Here is a 27,126-nt window from a genome sequence, read left to right on the forward strand (position 1 = left end):
CTTAAAACAAGGCATTTTAGTGGTTAAATATTCCATCCGTGGGGGGGGGGGGGGGGAGACGTGTGTCATCATGAGTCTGACCTGTCTGTGCACAGGCCATGAGGTCTCTCTTGGACTTGATGATAGGAATGGCGTGTTTCTGGACCGGGGTCGGTCTGGTGTATCGGCTCAGAGCGATGTTTCCCATGACGATGTCCCCCATGTTTATATCCTGGAACTTCACAACACAAACACAACACATTTAATAAAGGACAAGGATGTAGAAGTAATTTTCAGGCCAAAGCAATGGCATCTTTAATACCTCTAAAATAAATGAAATAAAAACTAATAATGACGTCAAAAGTAACCAACAAACTATACTATAAACATTTGTCAAATATCACCTAAGAAAGAGGAAAAATATTGGGGAAATAGTTGATCTACAAGCTAACAACACCTTGCGTTGCGAGGCGTTGTGAGCTTGTAGATCGTCTATTTTCACAAGATTTATCTGTGCAACCGAGTCAAACTAAATGTAATGTCTAAACTCCAGTGGCGTAAAGTAACTAAGTACATTTACTCAAGTGCTGGCCTTAAGTACAATTTTGAGGTATTTTTTACACTTTACTTGAGTATTTCTAATTGTCATTACTTTTACTTCTACTCCACTACATCTCAGAGGCAAATATGGTACTTTTACTCCACTGCAATTATTTGAAAACTTTAGTTACTAGTTACTTTGTATATATAAATGATTATGTAATAACACATACATTAACCACTTTAGCTCTATTTTATACATAGGCTATTTGAAAATAGCAGATCTACAAGCTCACAACGCGCCGCGATGCGACACGTTGTGAGCTTGTAGATCTGCTATTTTCAAACATTCTAGTCCTTTTACTTTTGGTACTTTAAGTACATTTTGATACCAATACTTTTGTACTTTTACTCAAGTAATTTTTTTATTCTGGACCTTTACTTGTAACTTAGTACTTCTACATTGCAGTATTAATACTTTTACTTAAGTAAAACATTTGAGTACTTTTTCCACCACTGCTAAACTCCTACAATTCCAAGTGCTTGTCAGGGTGGGGGGTCCCCCCCTAGTTCAAATATGATTACTTTGTGTGTGTGTGTGTGGGGGGGGGGCTTGCCCTATAGGCCTAGAGTAACGTACAGCAGGTCCAGAGATAACAGGAACTTACACTGTCAATGTGGGGCGGGCAGTTCTGTCCTGTGGCTTCAACGGGAATGTCATCGTATTTCTCAAAGTTTATCCCAGTGTTGCTGGCGGCGAATAACTCCCTGTGGAGGGAGAGAGAGAGAGAGAGAGAGAGAAAGACAGAGAGAGAGAGAACATTTATCTACTTTATTACACGGCTTGGTTGAATGCTTGATTCTAATTGGTCGATCACCGAATTCAGCGGTGTGTTGTTTTTGAATAATGACTAAACAAAGGCTCAGAGCACCTGGCTCATAATATCAATCTGCGCCGCTTGATTTTGTGCCGTATCCAACATGGCAGCCATGTAAACATAACACAGAGTCATTTACAGCGATACATTGCTCTCAATAATATTTTTGAAAACATTTGAAGCGAGAAATCCAGACGATCCGGTAGCCGAGTATTGATTTGATCTCATCAACACTTCCAGCGGTTTTCCGAGGCGACCGCGTTGCACTGGACGCACCTGGCATAAATTAATGGAATACTTACATTACCGTAAGCAAAGAAATCCTTTGTTTTGTTACGTTTGGGTCTTCATTTTTAAGTTAATTAACTCTTTAACTGCCAAAAACGGGAATTCCCGTCCGATGGCTCTATGGCTATCATGGCCAATGACGGAAAGACGAAAATATTTTTTTTGTTTATCTCAAAGGAACTAGGAGATAACGCTATCCAAACAATTGCTGCTCCATTCACTTCAATGTTAAAAAACAAACAGAGGAAAAATGCACCTTTTTCCTGGCACTGGGACGACACAGTCTGAAATAAGTCTGGCAATGAAAGAGTTAAACAGCCGTGTAATAAGCCCTTCTGAATAATGACCTTCTCCCCATAGATTATCCCTTACGCAACTATTATGTTTTGTCAATTTGGTAAAAGCAAAGTTTCTATGAACAATGTCTTGCATTCTCTCTCCCCCCCCCCCCCAACACTTCAGAAAGACCAGCAAACACTCAGTTATTTTATTTAAAGAAGTAGTTCACCCAAAAAGATTTGTTCTAACAATTACACAATCCATGGAGCCTACAATTTATGGAGATTTTTTTTATTACGTCGCATTTTTTTTATTTTGTCGCATTCCTAAGCCAATCATTTGACCGGGTGGCTGCTCAGTAGGAGACTCAATTGGGTCTCCGCCGGTCATCCTAACTATAATTCCACAAAGCTCTGTAGTTCTGTCTGTCTGTCTGCCCAAAATCTGTTCTGCCCGGTTCTCCTCAGTGGCTGGAGCAATTGCTCTGCATTTATTTTGCACACAGCCATTCACCATTACCATGTGCACGGAACAACCAAGCCCGTTTTTCGCTTTCCCCAAATGTCAGTTGTTTATTAGCGTTTTTGTGTTCGCTGGCTCCCGGGTTGCCAAATCATGTGCGTCAAACAAGCGCCGGTGATGCCAAATCCGTGAAACAAGCGGACCATGGCGCGTGCGTGGTGCTCATATCCCCCGATGTATGGTCTAGTTTTTATTTTAATTAATTGAAAATAAAAATCTTATCCAATTGATTAATAAAAATAAATCGCGTCGTCAACCTTTCGATCAATTCAGACCTTCATCAGGACATATACGTCCTACACACACACACACACACACACACGTGGACTCACGCTTCGAGGCGTTCATTGGATGGTGTTTGTTTGGACCAGTCGTCGTCATCTCGGGACTCCTCCACCCAGCGGCTGTTCCCTCCTCCCCCTCCTCCTCCTCCTCCTCCTCCTCCTCCTCCTCCACCTCCACCTCCGCCACTGTTGCTGCTGAATCCACCGCGCTCGTACCTGCAACGCAACAAACTACACTGAATGGATGCACACACACACACCACGTGGTTCCCATAGCACACTGGCTCACACTTTTTCATACCAAGGACCCCCAAATTGATGTATTTGGCCATAGACCGCCCTCCCCCCCATCTGAAAACGTTTTCAATCATTTGGGGACCCCTCGAGAACCACTGCCATATAGTATTTATTTCTAGACACAGGATCAGTGTTGAGCAATATTAGGCAGGAGAGTAATATGTTACTTATCACATATTACTACTCCTTAAAAAAGTTATATTATATTACTTATTACTTGGAATCAAGAGTAATATATTACATTACATATTATATTACATATTACTTTTACACCCGCAAAAGAAAAAGGAGATGTACAACACAATCTGTTTAGCCAGCTCCTTTTAGAACTGAATCCAATTTTTTGAGTCACCAACCAGCCACAAATGCTATAAAATAAAGCAGCAATCTCTCTTGACCTTTTAAACGAAATGCTTTCAAAAGGCAGCTAACAAAACCCGAGTAATGTGTAATATGTACTATTATTTTACATAGTAATATTATGGTATAATATTACTGTTTTGGCAGAGTAATGCCTTACACTACTCGTTACTGGGTAAAATAATAATATTACAGTAATATATTAAAAGTAACTTGTTACTGCCCAACACTGCACAGGATTGATCAAATACACCATTAGAGTACTTATTTTTTTTAAAGGTTCTCGCTTGTTGAGCTGCATGGCTACACACTGTTTGCTATAATTGCTATCCCTTTAAAAAGAAATGGCCCATTGGAAAGCATGGGTGATAACGAATAGCTGAACTGTCACCACGAGGGAGCTCACTACGGAAGAAACTTGACCCAGCTTTTCCCTGCAGGAAAGATTGCATCGAACCCAAGCTGTCAAGCGAGGCCCTCCCAGGAGGCAGTGATGAATGCTTGGTTTGATTATCTCTATTTATGGTCAAATGACGATACAGAGGCAACAATGTCACGATTCATTTATTTTGGTGCGTGGTCTTTGCTTTCTTTTTTTTGCCTGTTTGAAGCTCCAAATAATGCTGTTTTCTTTCTCACCTCATATGTTGGCACTTCAATTGACACTTGGGTCATTTTAAGGCTTTGTCACGCAAATAAAACGTACATTTCCAAAAAACCTCCTCCATAGATTTGTGTTATTAAGACCTGAGGCCGATTCTACAAATGCCTTCTAAATCAGTAGTTCTCAAACCCTTTTCGTGCCAAGGACCCCCCCCCCCCCCATCTGAATATGTTTTGTGGCCAGTAGCCCAGAAGAGAAGATTAGTGTAAAAAAAAAAAAAAAAAAATCAACATTACTTTCAAATATTTAAAAAAATTGCAGATGTACAAGCTTGTAGATCTGCTATTTTTCAATAGCCAAACGCTAAAATCTAAAATGACAGATGCTTTCCCGGTTAAAATGGATTATACTGAGCGGGGAGCGGTACAAAAGGAGTAAGAATCAAAAGGACCGAGAAGAAATATAATATCAAGAAACCATCATTTCCATTATAGCCAGCCTGTGTCGCTGTGTGTGTGTGCGTATCTGAGTGAGTGAGTGAGTGAGTGAGTGAGAGAGTGTGAGAGAGAGAGAGTGTGTGCTCGCGCGCGCGTGTGTAAAGTGTGAGTGTGAGTGTGTGTGTGTGTGAGAGTGTGTGTGTGTGTGCGTGTGTGTGCGCACGCGCGTGCGTGTGTGTGTGTGTGTAAAGTGTGAGTGTGAGTGTGAGTGTGTGTGTGTGGCTGCGTGTGTGTGTGAGTGATCTCCTCACCTCCCTCGGTTGGCGTTACCCCTGTCGTTGAAGAAAGCCGACTTGCCTCGGTTGTTGCCAAAGCTGCTGTAGGTGTCCTTGGCTGTGTTCCAGCCTCCAACCTCTGTAGTATGACACGACAGGACCAGTCACAACACTACACTAGGCATGTCCCATATTGGCCTTTTTAGCCAAAATTACATTTTCCGATATTGTCCAACTCTTAAAGGAGTAAAAATTACTTATTTTCTATCAATTGCACACCCAATGAAGCCGCATTTGTCGCATTCCTAAGCCAACAATTTGATTACCGGCGGAAAGATACTAATGTATCAGGTAGGAGACACAAAGTAGACTCTTTGTGTCTCCTACCGGAAACACACCCGATCATCAAATTATTGGCTTAGGAATGCGACAAAAAAAATTAAAAAATCCATGAATTCAATTCAATTCATGGGGTGTGCAGTTGATAGAAAATAAGTCATTTTCTTTGGGTGAACTACTCCTTTCATTTCAGATTCCGATATCCACCAATACCGATTAGTTTTGGCGAGAAAGGCCTGCACATATTTTATGCAGGCACCCAGTTTAGGCCTGTCACAAGTACTACACAATCATGTTCCGATGTTCAACAGCAATCATTTGAGCAACAACTAATCGTCAAGTAACATCGTCAAGTGAAAGCCCTAACTAACTACTAAGAGGAGGATTTGAATGAAGCAGATGTTCAGAGCTGATGATTTTTGGAAACAATTCGTGCCCATACAACCACAACATGAACACTAACGTCCCTATTCCGGCCATGTCAAAATGGGAGAACATTCTGTGAAAGTAGGCGAAACATTCAGCTGATGAGACTGTCCGACAGCAGATGATCGGAGATTTTGCGTACAGGGAAGGGGGAGGGGACTCCGTTCAACTAAGTATAATAGGGTTTAAAGTGCTTAGAAGGACCGTACCGGTCTAATTGTGACTTCCAGCCATTAGCAGACATTGGCTGTCTTCAAAACATTGTGTGTGCATGTGTTCAGTAAAGCACAAATGAACCCATAATCGTATTCACAATATTTAGGTTTTCTCAGCCAACTAAACAAATAACCAAATTGTCTAGTAGTGGTTAGTCTTGGTAGTGGTTAATATGCCAACCCCATACACTGCATAAGTGTATGAAGTGTATATTTTAGTAGATCTCAGCCAAACCATGGTGGAAAAGTGTGGGAAAACATTGTACAGACTTTAAAGTTGCTAGTAATAGATATTTCACCCTTTGAAAGTTACGTTATTGAAGATGACTTTGTTATTACTCCGATACAAGAGTACTGATAAAGTTACCGTACTTATGATACAGAAGTGTAATTGCAGAGGTTTACATAAAGATTTGACGATGTGGAATCGTGTCAAACATGTAAGGTTTTTTAACCCATTAAAGACCGGGAACGCATCTGTGTGTCATTTTTAGATTTCTTTGGGCTATTCAAGAATAACAGATATACAAGTTTGTAGATCTTTTATTTTTGAAAAATCTTGAACATTAGCGCAAATCTTTGAATATATATATTTTTTAAGCGAACATTTTTAACTCAAATCCTTGCTTCTGGGGGGTCCCTGGAACAACATATTTTACAAATGTTCGCTTTGAAAAATATATATTCAAAGATTTGCACAAATTAAAAAAGAAATAGCACATCTACAAGCTCATGGTGCGGCACTCGGTGCCGCACCATGAGCTTGTAGATCTGCTACTTTTTGAATAGCCAAAGAAATAAAAAAAATGACAGATGCTTTCCCGGTCTTAACTCATTCCCTGCCTAGAACGTAAAAAACGTAATTATATCCAATTACCAATTCTGCCAAGAACGTAAAAAACGTTTTTTTTTTTCAAATTTGACTCAAAGACCAAGGAGATATAATTTTTCGAAGATCTAGACTCCTATCCACTTCCTTGTTAACTTAAAACTTACAAATTCTGTATCTCGGCTCCTGAGTACTTTTTTTTTTCAATGAAAAATCTCTGGCAGTGGGCAAACGCGGCCAGAAATAATTCAGGCAGTGAATGAGTTAATGGTTAACCCATTGAGACCTGAAGCCGATTCTACAGGTCTCCTAAATCTCAACAGTTTTCTGAAAAACCTATGTTTCTATATCAGTGGTTCTCAATCTTTTTCATGCCAAGGACCCCCAAAATTATATGTATTTGGCCACGGACCCCCATTAAAATATCTTGTTCCAGGGACCCCCAGAAGCAAAGATTTGAGTTAAAAATGTTTGCTTTAAAAATATATATATTCAAAGATTTGCACACATTTTCACGATTTTTCAAAAATAGCAGATCTACAAGCTCGTAGCGCGGCACTCGGTGCCGCGCTATGAGCTTGTATATCTGCTATTTTTGAAAAGCCCAAAGTGTAAAATAATGCTTTTTAGCTCAAATCTAAAAATGACACAGTTCCAGGTCTTAATGGGTTAAAGTCCCATCGTACATAATGCAACGACCCCCGCTCACCTTTATTCTCGTAAACGCCAAAGCCCATGGGTTGCATGGGGTTGATGGGGTTGTAGACCCCGCCCCGGTTGCCTCGGTAGCCCCCGCCTCCTCCGCCGCCGGCGCCCCGTCCCCTCTCCATGCGGGGGGGCCCGCGGTTGAACGTGTTCCCGCCGTTCATGCGGTTGTCGTGGTAGCCGTTGACGAAGTTGTTGCGGGCGCTGTCCCAGCCGCCCACTGCGACTGTAGAGAGGAAGACCCACGGATTTAAAGCGAAATCTCACGACTTAAAAAAAAAGAAAAGTGTTAGGCCAAAAACAACAGGATCGTATTGTTATAGGAAGGTTTTGTGGGCACGTTGTACAGCGTGATTTAGCAGGAGACGCCTATAAGAGGTCAGTCTGTCGGCCTGAGTTAATCTTGCAAACCACTGGAACAATCGTCGTCACATTTCTTACCTCCACTTATTTATTTTCCTTTTTTCCCCCCAAACGCATATTTTAGACTTTTTTAAATAAACTCCTCACAAAAAGTTCTGAAACTTAAAGGGATATTTCACTTTAAAAAAAACTTTTGGTCATTTTATCATCTAGTCAGGCCTTTGTGAGCCCCCCAGACCGTTTTTAAGTTGCTTGATTCAGTATTTTGATATTTGATATTCCTTTCATCAGACACGCCCCCTTCCTATACAAACCCATTGTAACTTCAAACTACATTTTAAACATGTTAGATTCATCGAAAACACCCGTCCTTGGTTCTGGTGACTCACCCTGCCCTCCTAATGCGTGAGGGGGCCGTGGTTTTCCGATATTTTTTTTCATTTTTTTTATTTTATTTTTTTATTGCATTTAATTGTTTTTCATTTTCATAAATAAATATTTAAAATAAATGAAAAAAGTTATTGAAAAAACACGGCCCCCTCGCGTATTAGGGGGGCGTTATGAGTCACCAGAACCAAGGACAGGTGTTTTTGATGAATCTAACATGGTTAAAATGGAGTTTGAAGTTACAATGAGTTTGTATAGGAAGGGGGCGTGTCTGATAAAATTAATATCAAATATCTAAATACTGAATCGAGCAACTTAAAAACTGTCTGGGGGGCTCACAAAAGCCTGAGTAGACGATAAAATGACAAAAAGTTTTTTTGAAAGTGAAATATCCCTTTAACTTCGGTCGATTATTTCTCCCCTTCATTAATACCAATTTGTATGGAATAAGAAACACAGCTAAACGTGTGGGTAGCGCCCCCCAAACATTTGCCACATACTTTTTGTGAGGAGTTTATTTAGCTAATTTCTTTTAATGAGCGATGGGGTCGGTGCTAAAAGCTAGTTGCAAGGCATTATGGTCTATGTAAAAACACCAAATGGCTGCAATCACGCTGAAGGACTTCCCCAGGACTGCAGTGACACAACTACCAATTCACACGAATGAATAAAGATGAGTTTTCACCGACAGCAGTGGAAGAATACATGCATTTTATTAAGATGACTGAATCTGATTATGTAGATCGATTGATTTATCATCAATGCTGCTTACAGCATTGCTGAAAACTCCTAAACTAAACCTAAACCCTACAACTACTGTTGGCCACTAGGCCGGTCGTGCAATCGATTCCCAACACCAAAGATGAGAAAACGTCAACGTAACTTTTTGTGTGATGCAAGTCATCTTATTCGTGCTCATTGAGCGCGAAGTGGTCTGATCACAACACACGACGCTAAGCCTGTTTGCACCGTTACTGTGTGCAGATGCAGACAGCGAAACTTTCCTTTCGCTGTCTGCATCTGCTAATTAACTGCCCTCTCTGATGGGGGCTCTCAATTATTTAGTTTTTTTTTGGAGATGCAATTTGTTTCGACCAGTAAGGTCGAAACAAATCACCAGATGCTGTTTTTTTTTCTCCAACACTAACACTAGTTTCAGTTGCTGCTAATGGGCTGACCTCAAGGCAGAACGCTTAATAAATAAATTAACTTACAGGTGGACCCAGGAGCAATGGCGTAGCCACCCGGTCTGCCGGCTGAAAACACATTTCCTGCTGGGAGAAAGAGAAGAGTTTTCACTTATGTGTCCATTCATCTTTACGTCCGGTGGCAGTCCGTCTCTCGCTGGCCATCAGTTACCCCTTGCATGGAGAGGTTAGCAACCAACAGAACTCGGAACTAACAATGTCTGTTGGAAAACACATTCCTAATCCGAAAAACCTGGTGTCCCTATTGTGTGTACGTCATTATAGAATTATCAAAAGCATTTTGTTTGTTTTTTGAGAAAAACGCAGATCTACAAGCTTACAGCGTGTCGCCACGTGACACATTGTGAGCTTATAGATAGGCTATTCTATTTCTGCCATGCGGTAAAGTATCAAATATGGCTTAACCCATTAAGACCTGGAACGCATCTGTGTCACTTTAAATGTCTTTGGCTATTCAAAAATAGCAGATATACAAGCTCATAGCGCGGCACAGCTTGTAGATCAGCTATTTTTGAAAAAATGGCGGGAAAAAAAGTTTAGATTTTGTTTTCAAAAAACTGTTAGGATTTAGAAAACATTTTTAAGGATCGCCTCAGGTCTTAATGGGTTAACTGGTCAACAAGTTAAGAGGGGTTGTTCTGCACATCTCCGGAGAGAGAATGCGTGTGATCCCATTGGTTCACCGATCTGTCCGCCAGCCTCCGCCCCGTCAACACAACATTTGGAGCGACGAGTGCCAACCAGAGTGCCCGACGAGTGCCAACCGAGTGCCAACTAGAGTGCCAACTAGAGTGCCCACTGCACTCTGGTTGGTTGGGGAAATTAAACACTTCCTATACCCGGAACACCCGACTCGCTCGTCCAGGCTTTTATTTTTTTAGCAAAACTAAAAAATGAAAGCTTGGAGATCGAGGCTGGGTCCGAAGTGGATGCCGTGGACAGCCTTTGGCTTACCATGTTGACGGGACGGATCATAACCGATTCCAGCCCTCAGTATGCTTTAGGGGTGTGCCGATATATAGTCCCGCGATATATCGCGATATGTTTTCGTGACTATATGTACCGCTTTTTTTTTTGCAATAATAATAATTCAAAAACAGAAGCATTTGTTTGCATTTACTTTTTTTTCACCCCCATATATTTTCATTAGCTTTTTCCCCCCCCCATATATTTTCACAGGCTTTTTTTCCCCCCCATATATTTTCATTATAAAAAAGTGCCATATATCGTATCGTATCGATATCGTGAGTCCAATATCGTATCGTATCGTGAAATTTATGTAATCGGCACACCCCTAGTATGCTTACCATGTTGACTAGGACAGAACAGCCCTCAGTATGCGAACTGAGTCAGCAGAAGCGGACCTCGCACTGCTTGACGCTGGCCACTCACTTGGGGCACATCTCACTGAATTTGTTTTGAACACCCTTTCAGTGTTTGTTTGTTTTTTTACGGCAACACCGCCTTGTTCTCAATCAAGTATCATGCATGCCGTCGTCAATCAAGTAGCATGACTCGGATTACCCCTGAACGTTGTAAAGTCACGCTAAAGGGGCACCCAGTGCGTTGACCTGGTGACGCCAAGGGGGTCCTCGACTCCTGACCAGGCGTCCGTACGTGACGAGTTGGGAGTGGAAACGGGTTGGGATATGCAAGTACTATCCACAGCACTCGCAGCGCTGTTCATCTAAAAGCCCGTCAGAGCTGGACACTGCAGCACGAAGCATGTGGAATAAGTCTGTTTCAAAAGACTGCATTCAAGCCAAAGCCCAAAATGATGCCATAACTTTGAGCCCGAGTTATACTTAGTTGTACGCACGGCGCAGATCTCACGCACTGAAAATAGTTATTTATCTACAGTCAGTGACACTAATATAAGTATAAATCAGGCTTTAGTAATGTTATGACATCACTCATAACCGACAGCATTATGTGTCTGTAAGACTCTGCTATTCACGATGTATAATTGCCATGTCTGTTCAAAGTGGTAAATCACAAACAGCCAGCCTTTCCAATGGCTAGAGAGCAGACTAAGACTCGTGCCTGCAATGTACAATAAGTACATGGCAAGTCTGGAGTGCGTGTGTGTGTGTGTGTGTGTGGGGGGGGGCTTGATTTTAGAGACCAGCAATTGCGTTTTATAGCCGAAATAGCTAGATTTGAAAATGATAATGAACCAGAATGTCCCCGTAGCCCCAGAAGCCCCACCTGGGTGGGTGGTGTTTTATCTGCTTTCCAAAAGAAACTCTCTGTGAGGCTACGCTGTGTTTTTCTTGTGTTTTCGGCGGGAATAGCTGCAAGCGCTGCTGACAAGACAGTTCCAGCACGGGCCATTCAAACGATGCCGATTAGAGATGTACCGATACCATTCATCGTTTCCGTCCCAACGGCAATTTCCGATATAACTTGTGTTCGAGTACCGACCCGATACCAGTGTGTAACTGAACCCATTAAGACCTGGAACGCATCTGTGTCACTTTAGATTTCTTTGGGCTATTCAAAAATAGCAGATTTACAAGCTCATAGCGTGGCACCGAGTGCCGCGCTACGAGCTTGTAGATCTGCTATTTTTGAAAAATCGTGGAAAAAATGTTCTTATTAATATTCTTTTCCGAAAAACTGTTAGGATTTAGATTTTTCTTAGAAGCGGCCTCAGGTCTTAATGGGTTAAAAAGAAATCAAGGACAGTGGTTCTGAAAGTGGGGTCTAGGGACTCTCGCGGTGCCTTGAGGAGGGGGTTCCAAATGGACACTTTACAGGTCTGTAACCCTGAGAGTGTACTGATGGAACCAAATGGACCCGTATGGGGGGGTCCTTGAAATTTCAAAGTTTGAGAACCACTGATCTAGTAATAAATAAAAATCCCATTAATAATTGTTAAAGCTACATGTCAGTAATCATAATAATGTAAAAATAGTACAGTAAGGGTATAAAATAGCCGTGCAGCATCAACTGAAGCGTTGAAAATATCACTGTAAATGAAATATCATCACGTGATAAATTGCATGGTATATGGGAATATGGCATAGGCCGGCAGCATTAACAGCATTTTGGGCAGCATCGGCAGCTCTTCCCGACACTGGTGTCGGTGTGTGGGGGGGAAAAAGCTCCGACGCCGATGTGTGAATGATACTTTGGGAGTACTTACGACCGGTGCCACCGCCCTGCCCATCCACCGCGCTCAAGTCTAGGACAGCCAGCTGCAGAAAAAAAAAACGAACAGAGAAACACAAATATCACTGAATGCACATTCTCTCTCGATCCATCAAGAAAAGTGTACTTCCATTTTAGTCAATATTATGACATTTTACGTGACGGTCGATTGATTGTCACACAAATAATTGCAATCAATTGTGTTTCTGTCGTTGAACACTGGAGCATGTGAATACAAACGTACAATTCTGTTTAGCTTTTAGGCTTTGAAGTTGCACAGGACAGACATGACAAATAACCTAAATAGGCTATACAAAGAAATGACTGACACATTTAACCCATTAAGACCTGAGGCCGATTCTAAAAATGTTTTCTAAAATCTCAAGTTTTTTGAAAAAAAATAAAAAAAATATTTTTCACGATTTTTCAAAAATAGCAGATCTATCATAGCGCACCAGATCCAGCGACAGCCTGAATTGTCTGACCAAATATTTATTCGAGAATGGGAATGCAATGCATTTTATCTTAATATTATTCATTTGCGAGAAAAAGACTCACTACATTCACCCTTATCACTCACTCAGGTACACGTCGGTGTAGACATTCTGCCAAACTTCTGAGTGCGTGTGTGACTTTTTGGGAGTGCGTGTGTGTGTGTGTGTGTGTGGGCATCTCGTCGCTGAGGAACCACAAGGTTTCCTGTCAGCTGCTGATATCGTCAGGAAATAAACGTGGACTCGTGTACAATGTTTATAATGTCACCACACGTGAAAAGCTCCATTACCTGTTAACTAACAATATGTGACGCATATTAAATGTGTATGTGGGGGACACTTTCACCACGTTCTCTTTTATTCCAGGGGGGGGGACACAAGTTACATGGCCACACGTCAGTTATGACTCAACAAGCAGCCAGACAGCAGGCTGCATGCAGTGTTGCCATGTCTGCTTATTATGAGCGACTTTGGGCTTGTTTTTCTGTAAAGTCGCCTGTAAATATTGCTAGTTGGTCAGTTGCTGTTTTTTGGCGCTTGTTTCTCAAGTGCAGTAGCCTACTTTGAGCATGCTTCCTAAATGTGTTTTAAACCAGTGGTTCCCATACATTTTCATGTCAAGGACCCCCAAATTAAAAGGTATTTTTCTACGGACCCCCCCGTCCGTCCGTCCGTCCGAAAATATGTTGTGCCAGGGACCAGCCCAGTACCACATTTGTGTTGTTAAAATGTTTCCAAAAAATATTCAAAATGATTTTTTTTTTGTTTAATACCACAATAGCAAATAGCTGATATTATAGATAGGCTATTTTCTATTTTCAAATATATAGATACATATATAGGTTTAAAGTGCTCATGTGGCCTATTAGTCCTTATGTGGGGCTTATTTCATATCGCTGCTTTGCTTATTTCTCTCGCAAAATCTGGCAACACTGGGCTGCACGTCTCACTTCGTCCCATCCGTGTTGCGTAGTGTGTGTGTGTGTGTGTGTGCGCGCGCGCGCGCATATACATACACACACACAAACACAGTAGGATATACGAGTGCATATATAACGTGACGGCCACATCACTTTAGCAGCGACACAGTGGTACGGCAGAGCATAGATGCAGCTTTATCGCTCTGTGTCTCTGCAGATGGTCGCCTGACGTTATCAGTGACGCAGAACAAAATGACCCTTTTTTTCCTCCTCCTTTTCTTTAGGCTTCAACCGGTGAACCAGGCGATCTTATTCTCACTATCATTCATTCCCAAAAAATAACATTAACATCGTGCAGACTGACGCCTTTAACGGCAACAAAAACAACAAGCAACGAGGCCAAAAGCACCGCATTGATGTGTGGAAGCATCCATTTTATCACCATCACACCACAACAAACGCAGTCAGCTGTGTGCTCGGCGGTGCGCTGGGTTCATGCCACAGCGCCGCCCGTCATCAACACTAAACAATATTCACTCAATATTATCAGAGCAGAAACACGCGAAAATAGTATCATCAGTTTGTGCCACTTTAACAAGAACACAATGTAGACATGCACGATAGCTGTCAGTTTTGCACTGACAGCTATCAAATCTATTTCATTACATGTACAATCAACCCCATTACATTTAGTTTGAGTCGGTTCCACAGATAAATATTGTTAAAGGGGTAGTTCACCCCCAAAATAACTTTTTTTCTATTGATTACTGACCATCTGGAGCCTTGAATTCATAGATATTTTTTTGTTTTTGTCACATTCCTAAGCCAATAATTTGATTATAATAAATGTGTCCCCATTGATTCCGGTAGGAGACACAAATGCATTTGTGTCTCCTACCGGAATCAATGGGGCTAAATTTATTATAATCAAATAATAAAGGAAGGAATGCGACAAAAACAAATAAATATCCATGAATTCAAGGCTCCATGGGGTGAGTAATTAATAGAAAAAAAGTTATTTGGGGGGTGAACTACTCCTTTAAAGGCTATTTTCACAATGTTGGCCTCTTTATGTAATATTGGCCAATTTGGTATTAAAAAGGTCTTATATCTTAAGTCATTAAATTGTCACTCTCGAAATGTGCAGATACCCTGTATACACTATTACACTTATCCTGTAGCTGTATGTTTGTTTACTGTTGAGTGAGAAGACATTGTTGCCCGTTAAAGGACGACTTCAGCCATTTTCAACCCATCTTCATATAATTGGTCTTCACTAATGCTCATAATAACCAGTGACGTCATTGAGGGGGACACCCCAAGCTAACAGAAACTGCAGGGCTTTCTATTCCTGGAAAGTTAGCATACTAAATTGAAATCTTGTTTAAACAGAAGCGGGGAAGAAAACACGTAACGATGATGTCACTTGGTAGGCAGGTTTAGTTCCTACTCTGAGACACAGAGTAAATAAAAAAATAAAAAAATTGTACTAGTTTGTCATGAGCATTAATGAGGACTAATTATATGAAGACAGAATGGGTGAAGTTAGATTAGCTTTAAGGACTTAAAGCTAATCATCTGTAGCCTGGCGGCTTTAGCGCCAGAATAATGGAGTCAGTGCAACAAAATGAAAATTCAGGCTGAGTGGGTGTCAGGCTGAATCATCTGGGGACCCCCTAGACCCCCAAATAATTTGGGGATCCCCTAGTTTGAAAATCACTGATCTACACCCGTGGTTCTCAAACCTTTTCATGTTAAGGACCCCCCAGTTTGACATGCATTAGGCCGCTACGGACCCCCATTTAATGGCATTTCTATCTCTGGGACCCCAATTTATATTATAAAATCAATGTTAATTTAACTCTTGCGAGTTACAGACCCTTAAGGGTCCATTTGGTTCCATTTGTACACTCTCAGAGTTACAGACCCATAAGGGTCCATTTAGTTCCATTTGCACACTCAAGAGTTACAGACCCATAAGTGTCCATTTGATTCCTATATCCACCATTTAGCTGGGGAACCCCTGGAACTCCCTCAAGGACCCCTGGGGGGTCCCCGGACCCCACTTTGAGAACCAATAGTCTACAGTTCACATTAACCTCACGACGCACACGCTGTGTGAAGCTTTGCCACACACACTACCCAGCCGTCCCGACCACCCCCGCCGCCGGGCATCCCCGGCCCCACAACCCAGCGCACCCCACGGCGTGAGCCGAGCTGAGCACCATAACGATGCGTTAGCACCACTGCTAGCTAGCTAGCTTAGCTTCCTCGCAGCTAAACGTGCTACAACCAGTGGTGGAAAAAAAGTACTCTCATTTCTTTACTTAAGTAAAAGTATCGATACTGCAAAGTGGAAACGCTCCGTTAACAAGTGAAAGTACGGAATTCAAAATGTACTTGGGTACAAGTATTGGTATCAAAATGTACTTAAAAGTACCAAAAGTATAGAGTCCTCAATATGCAGAATGTCCCAATTTCACAAGTTTTCAAATGTATAAAAATCTCTTGAAAATAGCAGATCTACAAGCTCACAATGAGCTTGCAGATCTGCTATTTACAAATGGCAGAAATGTGTATATATATAGGGCTGAAGTGGGTAATGTATGTTTTGTAATAACTATCAAAATCTCCACAGAGTTTAATTAATTAATAGTGGAGTAAAAGTACAATATTTGCCTCTTGAGATGTAGTGGGAGTAGCAAAGTAAAACAACACATTTAGAGTAAAGTAAAACAATAAAACAAATAAAAATACAACTCAAATCGTACTTAAGTACAAGTACTTGAGTAAATGTACTTCAGTTACTTTACACCACTGGCTTACAATCAGGCTAAAAAAGCTAAGCTAAAGCTAAGCTAAGCTAACCGGTACAGTGAGACGGTAGGTATGGGGCATTTAAACCCCCTCTATGTCGGTCGCTCGGTGGGGTGTTTTCGGGGGGAGTCCGGTCGGTCCTCACCTGCTGCTCCAGACCGTGGACATTCTCGACGGCCACATGACTCATAACTAGTGGATATGGAGGAAAAATGATGTCGGCCGCGCGAGGAAAACGATGTCTTTGTGTTGTTTTAGCCGTTAGGTTTGTGTGTTAGCCGTTGGGTGGTGGAGGAGGACGGTAACGCACGGCGCTCGCGCTGCTTGCTTGCTAGCTGAGCTGGGCTGGCTGTGTGTGTGTGCGGATCCTTCCGCTGCTCCGCTCGCGCTGCAGCTAGCTGTGTATCCTTCCGCTCCGCTCGCGCCCGATGACAACTAGTCCCCACGTTTACTTTTAGTCCCAATCCAGTCAATCGATTCTAATCGAGGTTTAAATTTAATTAAATTATGTTTTACTTGTAATGTGTTTTTTTTTAATGTTTATTTATGTTTATTTTTTGACAGTCTAAATCAAGCCCCCAGAACCGCGGAGAATGGTTGAAGCCCCAGGAGCCTGGTGGCTAAATCCAGTATTACAGGACCTACGCATTTGAAACGCTACTGCGCGTGCGTCTGACGTCTGAAAAGCCAGTGCGCCTGCTTTATTGGCTCCAAAGTTGGAGCCAATCCAGGAAATGGAGGTACTTCCGGGTGCTTCATGCGTTCGTGAGCAACTTTCATTGAAATGAATAGGTAGGTGGCGTTAGCCTGGCGTAGACAGACTATATCACTGCGTGGATATGAGTCTGGTGCTTCCATGAGGACGTTTTTTTTCCAAGGGGGCGGGATCAAAACAATGACTCGCGACGCAATTGGTTAGACCTACAAACCAACTACCAATTACAGTCTCCCATATTCGAATACTGGGCCCTGATTGGTTACCCACGTCTTCTGGAGCAGGAAATGGATTCTCTATGGAGCGGTGCCAGACCCAAATCCCAGAGTGCAATTTTTTTTTGCACTCGCAGATTCGTCTGGTCCCAGGCTAAGGTGGCGTAGGGTCAGTCCGCCCTCTAGATATATTATAACTCTATGGTTGCTATGATCCTTCCGCTCCTCTCGCTCCGATGACAACTAGTGCCGACGTTTACTTTAGTCACAATCCAGTACAATCGATTACATCGAGGTTTTAATTGAATTCGATGTTTAATTTACTTGTAATGTGTGTTTATTTACGTTTAAATTAGTTTTTTGTTTGTCTAAATACATCCACAGCGAGTCGCTGCTGGCTGAGGGCTCGTGCTGCTGCTTGCCTTGGATGCTGGATGGATGCTAGCAGTGTTGCCAGGTTGTGTGAGACAAATGATCAGCCAGGTCTAGAAAAACAAGCCCAAAAGAAGCAAGGCCACATGAGCACTTTAAACCTACAGTGTATATACATTAGCTATTTGAAAATAGGAGTCCTAGAAACCTAACCTTATTCCTAAACTTAACCTCATAAAACTATGCCTACCATATATTCCTAGATTAAAGGTAGGGTAAGTGATATTTTTTTGGTAAAATGTTAAAGGTTAAAGTACTATAGTATATTCTGATAGTAATCATTGCTACAGAGCGTTTGTTCGGTCACAGGGGTCTCTCCAGCTCTTTAGTAAACAGAATATAGTACATTTTCAGGTAGGTGACAACATATAGCCAATCAGGAGAGAGCACTGAAAATGCATTTTCTGTTTAATAAAGAGCTGGAGAGACATGGGAGTCTTGGGAGACTCCTTTTACTGAACAAACACTCAATGAGTACTATCAGAATATAGAGCTATTTAACACTTATTTTAACCAAAGTAAATCACTTACCCTACCTTTAACCTCTGTAAAACTGTGCCTAAACCTAACCTTATTCCTAAACTTAACCTCAGTAAAACTATGCCTAAACCTAACCTTATTCCTAAACGTGACCTCAGTAAAACTATGCCTAAACCTAACCTTATTCCTAAACCTTAACCTCAGTAAAACTATGCCTAAACCTAACCTTATTCCTAAACCTTAACCTCGGTAAAACTATGCCTAAACCTAACCTTATTCCTAAACGTAACCTCAGTAAAACTATGCCTAAACCTAACCTTATTCCTAAACCTTAACCTCAGTAAAACTATGCCTAAACTATGCCTAAACCTAACTCAGTAAAACTATGCCTAAACCTAACCTTATTCCTAAACCTTAACCTCCGTAAAACTGTGCCTAAACCTAACCTTATTCCTAAACCTTAACCTCAGTAAAACTATGCCTAAACCTAACCTTATTCCTAAACGTAACCTCAGTAAAACTATGCCTAAACTATGCCTAAACCTAACCTTATTCCTAAACCTTAACCTCAGTAAAACTATGCCTAAACTATGCCTAAACCTAACTCAGTAAAACTATGCCTAAACCTAACCTTATTCCTAAACGTAACCTCAGTAAAACTATGCCTAAACCTAACCTTATTCCTAAACCTCAGTAAAACTATACCTAAACCTAACCTTATTCCTAAACGTAACCTCAGTAAAACTATGCCTAAACCTAACCTTATTCCTAAACGTAACCTCAGTAAAACTATGCCTAAACCTAACCTTATTCCTATAAACGTAACCTCAGTAAAACTATGCCTAAACCTAGCTCTGGTCCATATAGCCTAGAGGGAGTTCTCCTTAAGGCTATGGGACTTTCAAGTCTTTGCGCACGCACCACAGGCTTCATAGCCTCTCGTCTGCATTAAAAATAAAATATACACTTTCGCTACTCACCAAAACAAAGACGGTTTTATGGATTTGAAAGCCAACTCTACTAAGTGGGAACTGGGAACACTCTGAGCCCTCCACCTCACGTCTAAAATACACTTTTTGGCCAAAACTCCGCTGCGCCCTCTACAGATCCGGTCAATGGAATTTTTCTATTGACAAATTTTGGGGACCCCCCAAAATAATTTGGAGATCCCCTGGGGGTCCCGACCCCCACTTTGGTAACCACTATAGCTAGCTGATTGGTCAGAAGCACCTATTATTACCAGAGTATCCGTGGCGTGCATCAACACCGCCACTTAGTGGCCAAATATGATATGTGTCATGTCTTTATTAGCCCTAGTAATTGGGCCCATAAGTAATTGAGTCATGTATCTGTGACTGTATCTTTCAGTAGCTCCAGACGACCCCTGCGCTCTAGACCCATTGTTGACCTGTCTGTCCAGTATAAAATGCTGGATGAGTGAGAACTTTCTTAAGCTAAATGAGGATAAAACAGAAGTTCTCATAATTGGCTCCAGTGAGCAGAGAGAATCAATAACAAGTAGACTTGGTAACCTGGCTGTAGAAAGTAACACCACAGTAAAGAACCTGGGGGTGATTATCGATTCTGAATTGAATTTCAATACACACATTAATCATGTCACCAAGATTGCTTTCTTTCATCTTAGAAATATTGCGCGAATTAGAGACTATCTGTCGTTAGACGATGCAAAGACGCTGATCCACGCTTTTGTTTTCTCTCGGCTTGATTACTGCAACGCACTCTACTCTGGCCTGCCAAAGAAAACAACTGACAGATTACAACTTGTTCAAAATGCGGCAGCCAGAATTTTAACTAAAACCAGGATGAGAGAACATATCACTCCAGTTCTTGCTTCACTACACTGGCTCCCGGTTGTTTTTAGGATTGATTTTAAAATTATTTTAATAGTTTATAAAGCTCTAAATGGTCTGGCACCTACCTACCTCTCTGACTGCCTAGAGAGATATGTTCCAAACCGGGCCCTCAGGTCTTCAAGTGCTGACCTGCTCGAGGTGCCTACAATGACAAAAATATGCCTAAAAATACGGTGAAGCAGCATTCTGCTTTTACGGACCGACAGTGTGGAATAAACTCCCATTACACCTAAGACAGGCAGCCTCTGTCGATAGCTTTAAAGCACAGCTCAAGACCTATTACTTCACTCTTGCTTTTAGCTGATTCTTTGGTTGATTTTTAATTCCTCACTGTATTCCCTATTTTAATGTTGTTTTATGCCTTTGCTTTTGCCTTTGCTTTTATTTTATTTTATTTTATTTTTGTTTGCTTTATTGTTAAATTGGTTCTAACTGTAATTGTATTCTTGCTCTGTAAAGCACTTTGAGCTGCATTTCATGTCATGAAAGGTGCTATACAAATAAAGTTTATTATTATTATTATTATTATTATTTAAAAGAGCTGTACGTTATTATTATCATTTAATTTGATAAAGTTAAAGCACTACATTCTGATTCAAATCATTGCTACAGAGTGTTTGTTCAGTAACACAGGTCTCCCCGTCTCAAATTGTAATCCTGACCTGAAAATGCATTCTCTGTTTACTAAAGAAGAGCTGGAGAGACAGGCAGACACTATAGCAAGGATTGCTATCACAATATAGAGCTATTTAACACTTATTTTTCTAACAAGAAAATCACTTACTGTACCTTTTAAGTAACAAATATAGCAATACAACAGGAACAGAAAGCAGATAGTACTGTAGGTACACAAACTCATAAAACTAGAAGACTCTCAGAATCATACATCTCAATCTCAGACGAGACCGGGCATACTGTAGCTATAGCAACAGTAGCCTAAAATGTGACTATTTGGTACAAGTTTACATGTTGCCTGTATGTAAGATAGGTGCAATATTAATGTAAAATGCAGTCGACTATGGCACATGTACAGTAGCTGTACAACAAAGGAACTGAGACCAAATGGCATGGGTCAAACAGGCTGACTTAGGAAACTATAGGAGGTAGCCTAAAGCTTTCACAAAGACATAATTTCACCTACGTTTTTACACCTGTGATGTGACAATTGAGTTAAAGTTGAGATAAGGAATAGAGGAAGAGTCATAAAACAGGGTCAACGCCAAACAAGTTAAACCCCATGCACTGTACATAGACCAAACTTTAGTCACACAAATTCTCCCTTTCTTTTATTTCATAAAACTACATTTTACAAACCCCACAAAGGTAAATTACTAAAAACAGCTTCTGGATTAGAGGACTCTGTTCATTCTCCTGATGGAGCTTACATCAGTAGTAAATGGTGCATTTATATAGCGCTTTTATCCAAAGAGCACATTCACACACACATTCATACACAGATGAGGAAACCATGCAAGGCACCAACCTGCTCATCGGGAGCAATTAGGGGTTCAGCGTCTTGCTCAAAGACACACTTTGACACTAACTCTTCTGGGGGAGCCCGGGATCGAACAGGGAACCTCTCGGCCTACATCCGGCCGCCGTACCGGCCACTCTACCCCTGAGCCACTGCAGCCCCAAGTTGTTCTTAAACTTTTTTCGTGTCAAGGACCTCCGAATTGATATACGGCATATTTGGCTGCGGACCCCTCATCTTAAAAGGTTTTGTGCCATCGACCCCCAGAAGAGAAGATTTGTATTAAAAATTAAAAAATATTGTATTATTATTATTCCAACATTTTCAATTATTTTTCAAATATTTTCTAAAATAGCAGAAGTACAAGCTTGAGCTTATAGATCTGCTATTTTTGAATAGCCAACATATAAATGGATAAAATGGCTGAGATAATTGCAATGCTATGTTAACTCGCCTGTGTTCTTTGGTCTTAATGTTATTGTTGCCGAATGTTTTTTACTATTTTTTACTGCATTGTTTTTAAACCTTACCCTGTAGCACTTTGTGATTTGCAAAAATATAATACACTAAATATTGGTTAACTTTGTGTTGGTCCAATTTGATGACTTTGAGGCCATGTCATGATTGTTTATGTGAGATTGGTGTAGGCTTATGAGCTAGAATTACATTTTGTGGGTTTGAATCCAACAACAGAAATACGGCTCAAGTGGTTAATTTATGTACAGTGTTTCCTAAGTGTGGGTCCCGGCCGGGGGGGCAGCAAATTTCACTTTTGGGCCTTGAGGCGAAAAACGTCAGGAACCCCTTATCCCTAGAGGATGAATCAGACGGATTCGAGTGGGTCAAATCCGGTGTCCTCGGAGCGGTCGCCACCAGATATTCCTAAACGTAACCTGAGTACATCTACTGTATGCCTAAACCTAACCTTATTCCTAAACGTAACCTGAGTAAATCTATGCCTAAACCAGACCTTATTCCTAAACGTCACCTGAGTAAATCTATGCCTAAACCAGACCTTATTCCTAAACGTCACCTCAGTAAAATATGCCTAAACTTAACCTTATTCCTAAATATAACCTGAGTAAAACTATGCCTAAACCTAACCTTATTCCTAAATGTAACCTGAGTAAATCTATGCCTAAACCTAACCTTATTCCTAAACGTAACCTGAGTAAAACTATGCCAAACCTAACCTTATTCCTAAACGTAACCTGAGTAAAACTATGCCAAACCTAACCTTATTCCTAAATATAACCTGAGTAAAACTATGCCTAAACCTAACCTTATTCCTACCCCTAACCTCATTCCTAACCTTAACCTCAGTAAAACAAATACAAGCATACAAGAACCTCTGGGGGCAAGTGGCCCGCGAAAGAAATAAGGGCGAGTGTGTTTTGAGGCTTCCGGTTACCATTCGAGTAACCCCACAGCCTTTTCTTCTAGTACCACCCTTACACCAAGATTTACACTTATCATGAAAACACTGAGGCAGAGAACTAAGACTTTCAATGGTTCACCGAATACCAAAAAAAAGGTACACCAGCAACACACCTTCCATTTCATGAGCTAACCCCCTCCCCACACTGTCAGTGGGACTAATAGCATTTCATTCCTTGTTGACAGAGGTGTTGATCTATTAGCCTAAAACTGTTGATCAAATGCTATTTCCTCATACAGTACACACACACACACACACACACACGCATGTACACAAACACACACGCACACGCGTACATTGGAGAATACACTGAAGAGGGGGAATTCTGTCTACATGGTTTGTGTGTCAACTGACGCTCCATGGTTAGGTGAGGTGGTTTACTGTGAGTCTCACACACACACACACACACACACACACACACACACACACACACACACACACACACACACACACACACACACACACACACACACACACACACACACACACACACTCACACAAATAGACATTGCACACAACACGTGTCTTCACAGAGACAAATAGACACACACACACACACACACACCTTCTTACACAAAAATCTTGTCCTAAACAGACATATACACACAAACACATACTGTAAATAGACACACACTGTACACACTAAGCTTGTCTTTAGTAGGTCATGCACAGACAGGCACACAAACAAACAAACAAACAAACACACTGTATACTCGCAACACTTGTGTTCAGTCGACGAGCACATACACACGAATAGTATAGACACCCACCGCACAAAGCTTGTTTTGGGCAGGTAAAGCATGATTTATACTTAGTTGCACCCCGGTGTTAGCCCGCTGTAAATAGCAGAGCTACAAGCTCGCAACACGTCACGTTCGTGACGCGTTGTGAGCTTGTAGATCTGCTATTTACTGAGCGAGACGCTGGCACGCAACAGAGTATAAGTCAGGCGTAACTTGCTCGGATGTAACAACAACAAGCAGCAGCTACTCTGTTGACTTTTTCCTCCGGTCCGGTGAATCTATAAATTCACTGCAATTTGTGTCTCCCCTCGGGTCACCCCCCCCCCCCTGTGCTCATATTATGGTGTAATGGAGTGGGAAAAAATCACAACCCCTGACTGTATAGCACTCTTATTAATCTGATACTTTGCCATATACAACCTAAATTAGCTGATCTACAAGCTCTTTGTGAGCTTAAAGATGCTCAGCTATTTTCAGCAAGGAATTCACATGAATTAAGCGTCACTACAATGAGAGGGGAAAGTAGGCCTATTTCCATGCTATTTCACAGGGAAATGTGTGGTTTATGTGTACGTAGGTGTGTGTGTGTGTGTGTGTGTGTGTGTGTGTGTGTGTGTGTGTGTGTGTGTGTGTGTGTGTGTGTGTGTGTGTGTGTGTGTGTGTGTGTGTGTGTGTGTGTGTGTGTGTGCGCGTGCGTGCGCGTGTGGTTGTGTGATATTTCAGGGGAAATGTGGGTTGGTACACCACTATTAACGTGCTCGATATCATCCTAGGCCCCCATTGGCTCTGACAGCACGAGGCCATTCGCTCTGCTCTTATACCACAAGATACCGTAGGTACAACACTGCTCAGCGAGCTGCATGGAAAAAAAAACAACAACAACACGGGTAGACTTTTGTAGTTGAATGTTTTACAGCTGCAATACAAGTGTCATGTTCTAACCGACAACAGTGTCTAGTGTCTACATTACTCAATGGCAGAGTATAGGGGGAAACCAACTTTTTATAATGTATTATCCATACTTTACCATGCAGATTGTTTAACAATAACAACAATAACACTTTATTCATCAAAATTTGTTCGGCATTGCAGCTTTAAAGATGATTTTATTTTGAAGGCACGTCTCTTTCATTATGAAGTAGAACAGAGAGAGGGAGAGGGAGAGAGAGAGAGCGAGAGAGAGAGAGAGAGGAAAAAACCCATGCACTTTTTTGTGTGCTATCAGACCACTAAAACCAAACGCTCAAACATCCCTAAAGAGTGGCAAATGTGTCAGTTTAACTGTCATTTTCACAGGATGTATGGAGGTCAACGAGGGCATCTGTGTGACGTTGTTCAGAACTGAGTACTGTTTCAGATAAGATCACATGTCGTCGCGGTCAGGAAAGAACCTCGTACCTTGTATTTCTGATCTTGTGTTGATATCGTGATGAACCATCCAGATCTCTCAGGTCATCTGGGAAAGGTCTGCTAAAAACCAAAAGTAAACGTGAGGAAGCAGCATTTAGTTTTTATGCGCCACATATCTGGAACAAACTCCACTTGTATTTATTTGAAAACACAACTAAAGACCCTTCTGTTTGCCACTGCCTTTGATTCAGTTACTTTTCTGTTTTCTTTTTCTTCTGCACTGTAACTGTATTGATTGATTGATTGATGTAGTTTATTTAGTAAGACATGAGAATAGTACATGACAGTACATGGAAGTACAAATTCACAATACAAGAATCTGTACATTGTTGCGCTCCATGCGCTCCCCTTCCCTGAGTCTCCTGTAAAAGAGGTGCCATCTTTGTTGTAATTCGGACATTGTTGCAATCGCCTCTATCAGAAGCAATACTTTGGACTGTACCTTTAACTTAGCTTAACCCATTAATACCTGGAACGCATCTGTGTAATTTTTGGGGATTTGAGCTAAAAAGCATTATTTTACACTTTGGCTATTCAAAAATAGCAGATATACAAGCTCGTAGTGCGGCACTCGGTGCCGCGCCAGGAGCTTGTAGATCTGCTATTTTTGAAAAATTATGAAAATGTGTGCAAATCTTTGAATATATATTGTTTTACAGCGAACATTTTTAACTAAAATCTGTGCTTCAGGGGGTCCCTGGAACAAAATATTTTGAGATGGGGGTCGGCGGCCAAATAAATATAATTTTGGGGCTCCTTGACATGAAATAGTTTGAGAACCACTGATATAGAAAATATACGTTTTTTTTCTTTCAGAATACTGTTGGGATTTAGAAGACATTATTTCGTAGATTCGGCTTCAGGTCTCAAAGATATTTATATATATATATTAGACAAGTATAAATGCAAAGTCTCTCTGAGCGACCAAGAGAACCAACACCACGACTGGGATAAATGCACCGAGCTCTTACACTCCCTTAAAACAAACAATAAATACTCAGTAAACTCTCCTCGCTCTCGCAAATAAGAGCAGCCGGTCTGTATGCCAGGGGGTCCCCAAAGGGGGTCCTTGGGGGGGAATACAGCATCGCAATCATTATAACCACTTTCTCCATTTATACGTTGGCTATTCAAAATAGCTGGCTTCGTGCCGCACTGTGAGCTTGTACATCTGCTATTTTTGAGCATTTTAGAAAGATCTTGACAGCAATTTTTTTTATTTTTGGGCGGTGAAACCGCCCCTATAAGTGAGATTTGGAAAAATGTACAAATATCTTGGGCAGTGAAACCGGCCCTGAAAGTGAGGTTTGGAAATTAGTACAATTATCCTGCGCTGTGATTGGCCAATCACAATCTATTCAGGACTGTGATTGGCCAGTGTCACATGACACATGTGCATAGTCCTATATAAGCAACCATAACTTGAAAAAAACCAAAAATTTGTTTTTTTCAAGTTATGGTTTCGTCCATCATAAAGAGTGTTTCAATAAATGTATTTATCTTTTGTACATGATTGGTTGACTCCATTCAGTATTGTGATTAGCTAGCAAGACACCGCCCACTTCACACAGGGTGTGATTTTTTACACTAATCTTCTCTTCTGGGGGTCGCTGGCGAAAAACATTTTCAGATGGGGGTCCGTGGCCAAATAGATTTGGACCAATTTGGAGGTCCTTGACATGAAAAAGTTTGAGAATCACTGCTGTATGTGAGTCAGTGGAGATGTGGCGGTGTCTCTAATCTGGG

General features: G+C 41.3%; 1 protein-coding gene across 3 annotated transcripts in view; it reads right to left on the reverse strand.

The window, feature by feature from the left end:
* LOC308080419 (ATP-dependent RNA helicase DDX3X-like) overlaps positions 1 to 16,918 on the reverse strand; it is a 37,375-nt gene extending 20,457 nt beyond the window's left edge. For 2 of the 3 annotated variants that reach the window (XM_080422282.1, XM_080422280.1), the window contains exons 1-8: positions 16,745 to 16,918; positions 12,364 to 12,415; positions 9,222 to 9,281; positions 7,262 to 7,483; positions 4,780 to 4,882; positions 2,819 to 2,986; positions 1,188 to 1,287; positions 82 to 217 (exon numbers count right to left, since the gene is read on the reverse strand). In XM_080422282.1, coding sequence (XP_080278408.1) covers positions 82 to 217; positions 1,188 to 1,287; positions 2,819 to 2,986; positions 4,780 to 4,882; positions 7,262 to 7,483; positions 9,222 to 9,281; positions 12,364 to 12,415; positions 16,745 to 16,789 — 886 coding nt within the window. In that variant the 5' untranslated portion in view covers positions 16,790 to 16,918. The remainder of the gene's footprint in view (positions 1 to 81; positions 218 to 1,187; positions 1,288 to 2,818; positions 2,987 to 4,779; positions 4,883 to 7,261; positions 7,484 to 9,221; positions 9,282 to 12,363; positions 12,416 to 16,744) is intronic. The other variant, XM_080422281.1, reaches the window with a different exon arrangement.
* Between the last annotated feature and the right edge of the window lie 10,208 nt (positions 16,919 to 27,126).

This window comes from Gymnoscopelus braueri, assembly GCF_963280865.1.
Source record: "Gymnoscopelus braueri genome assembly, chromosome: 24".
NCBI lineage: Eukaryota > Metazoa > Chordata > Actinopteri > Myctophiformes > Myctophidae > Gymnoscopelus > Gymnoscopelus braueri.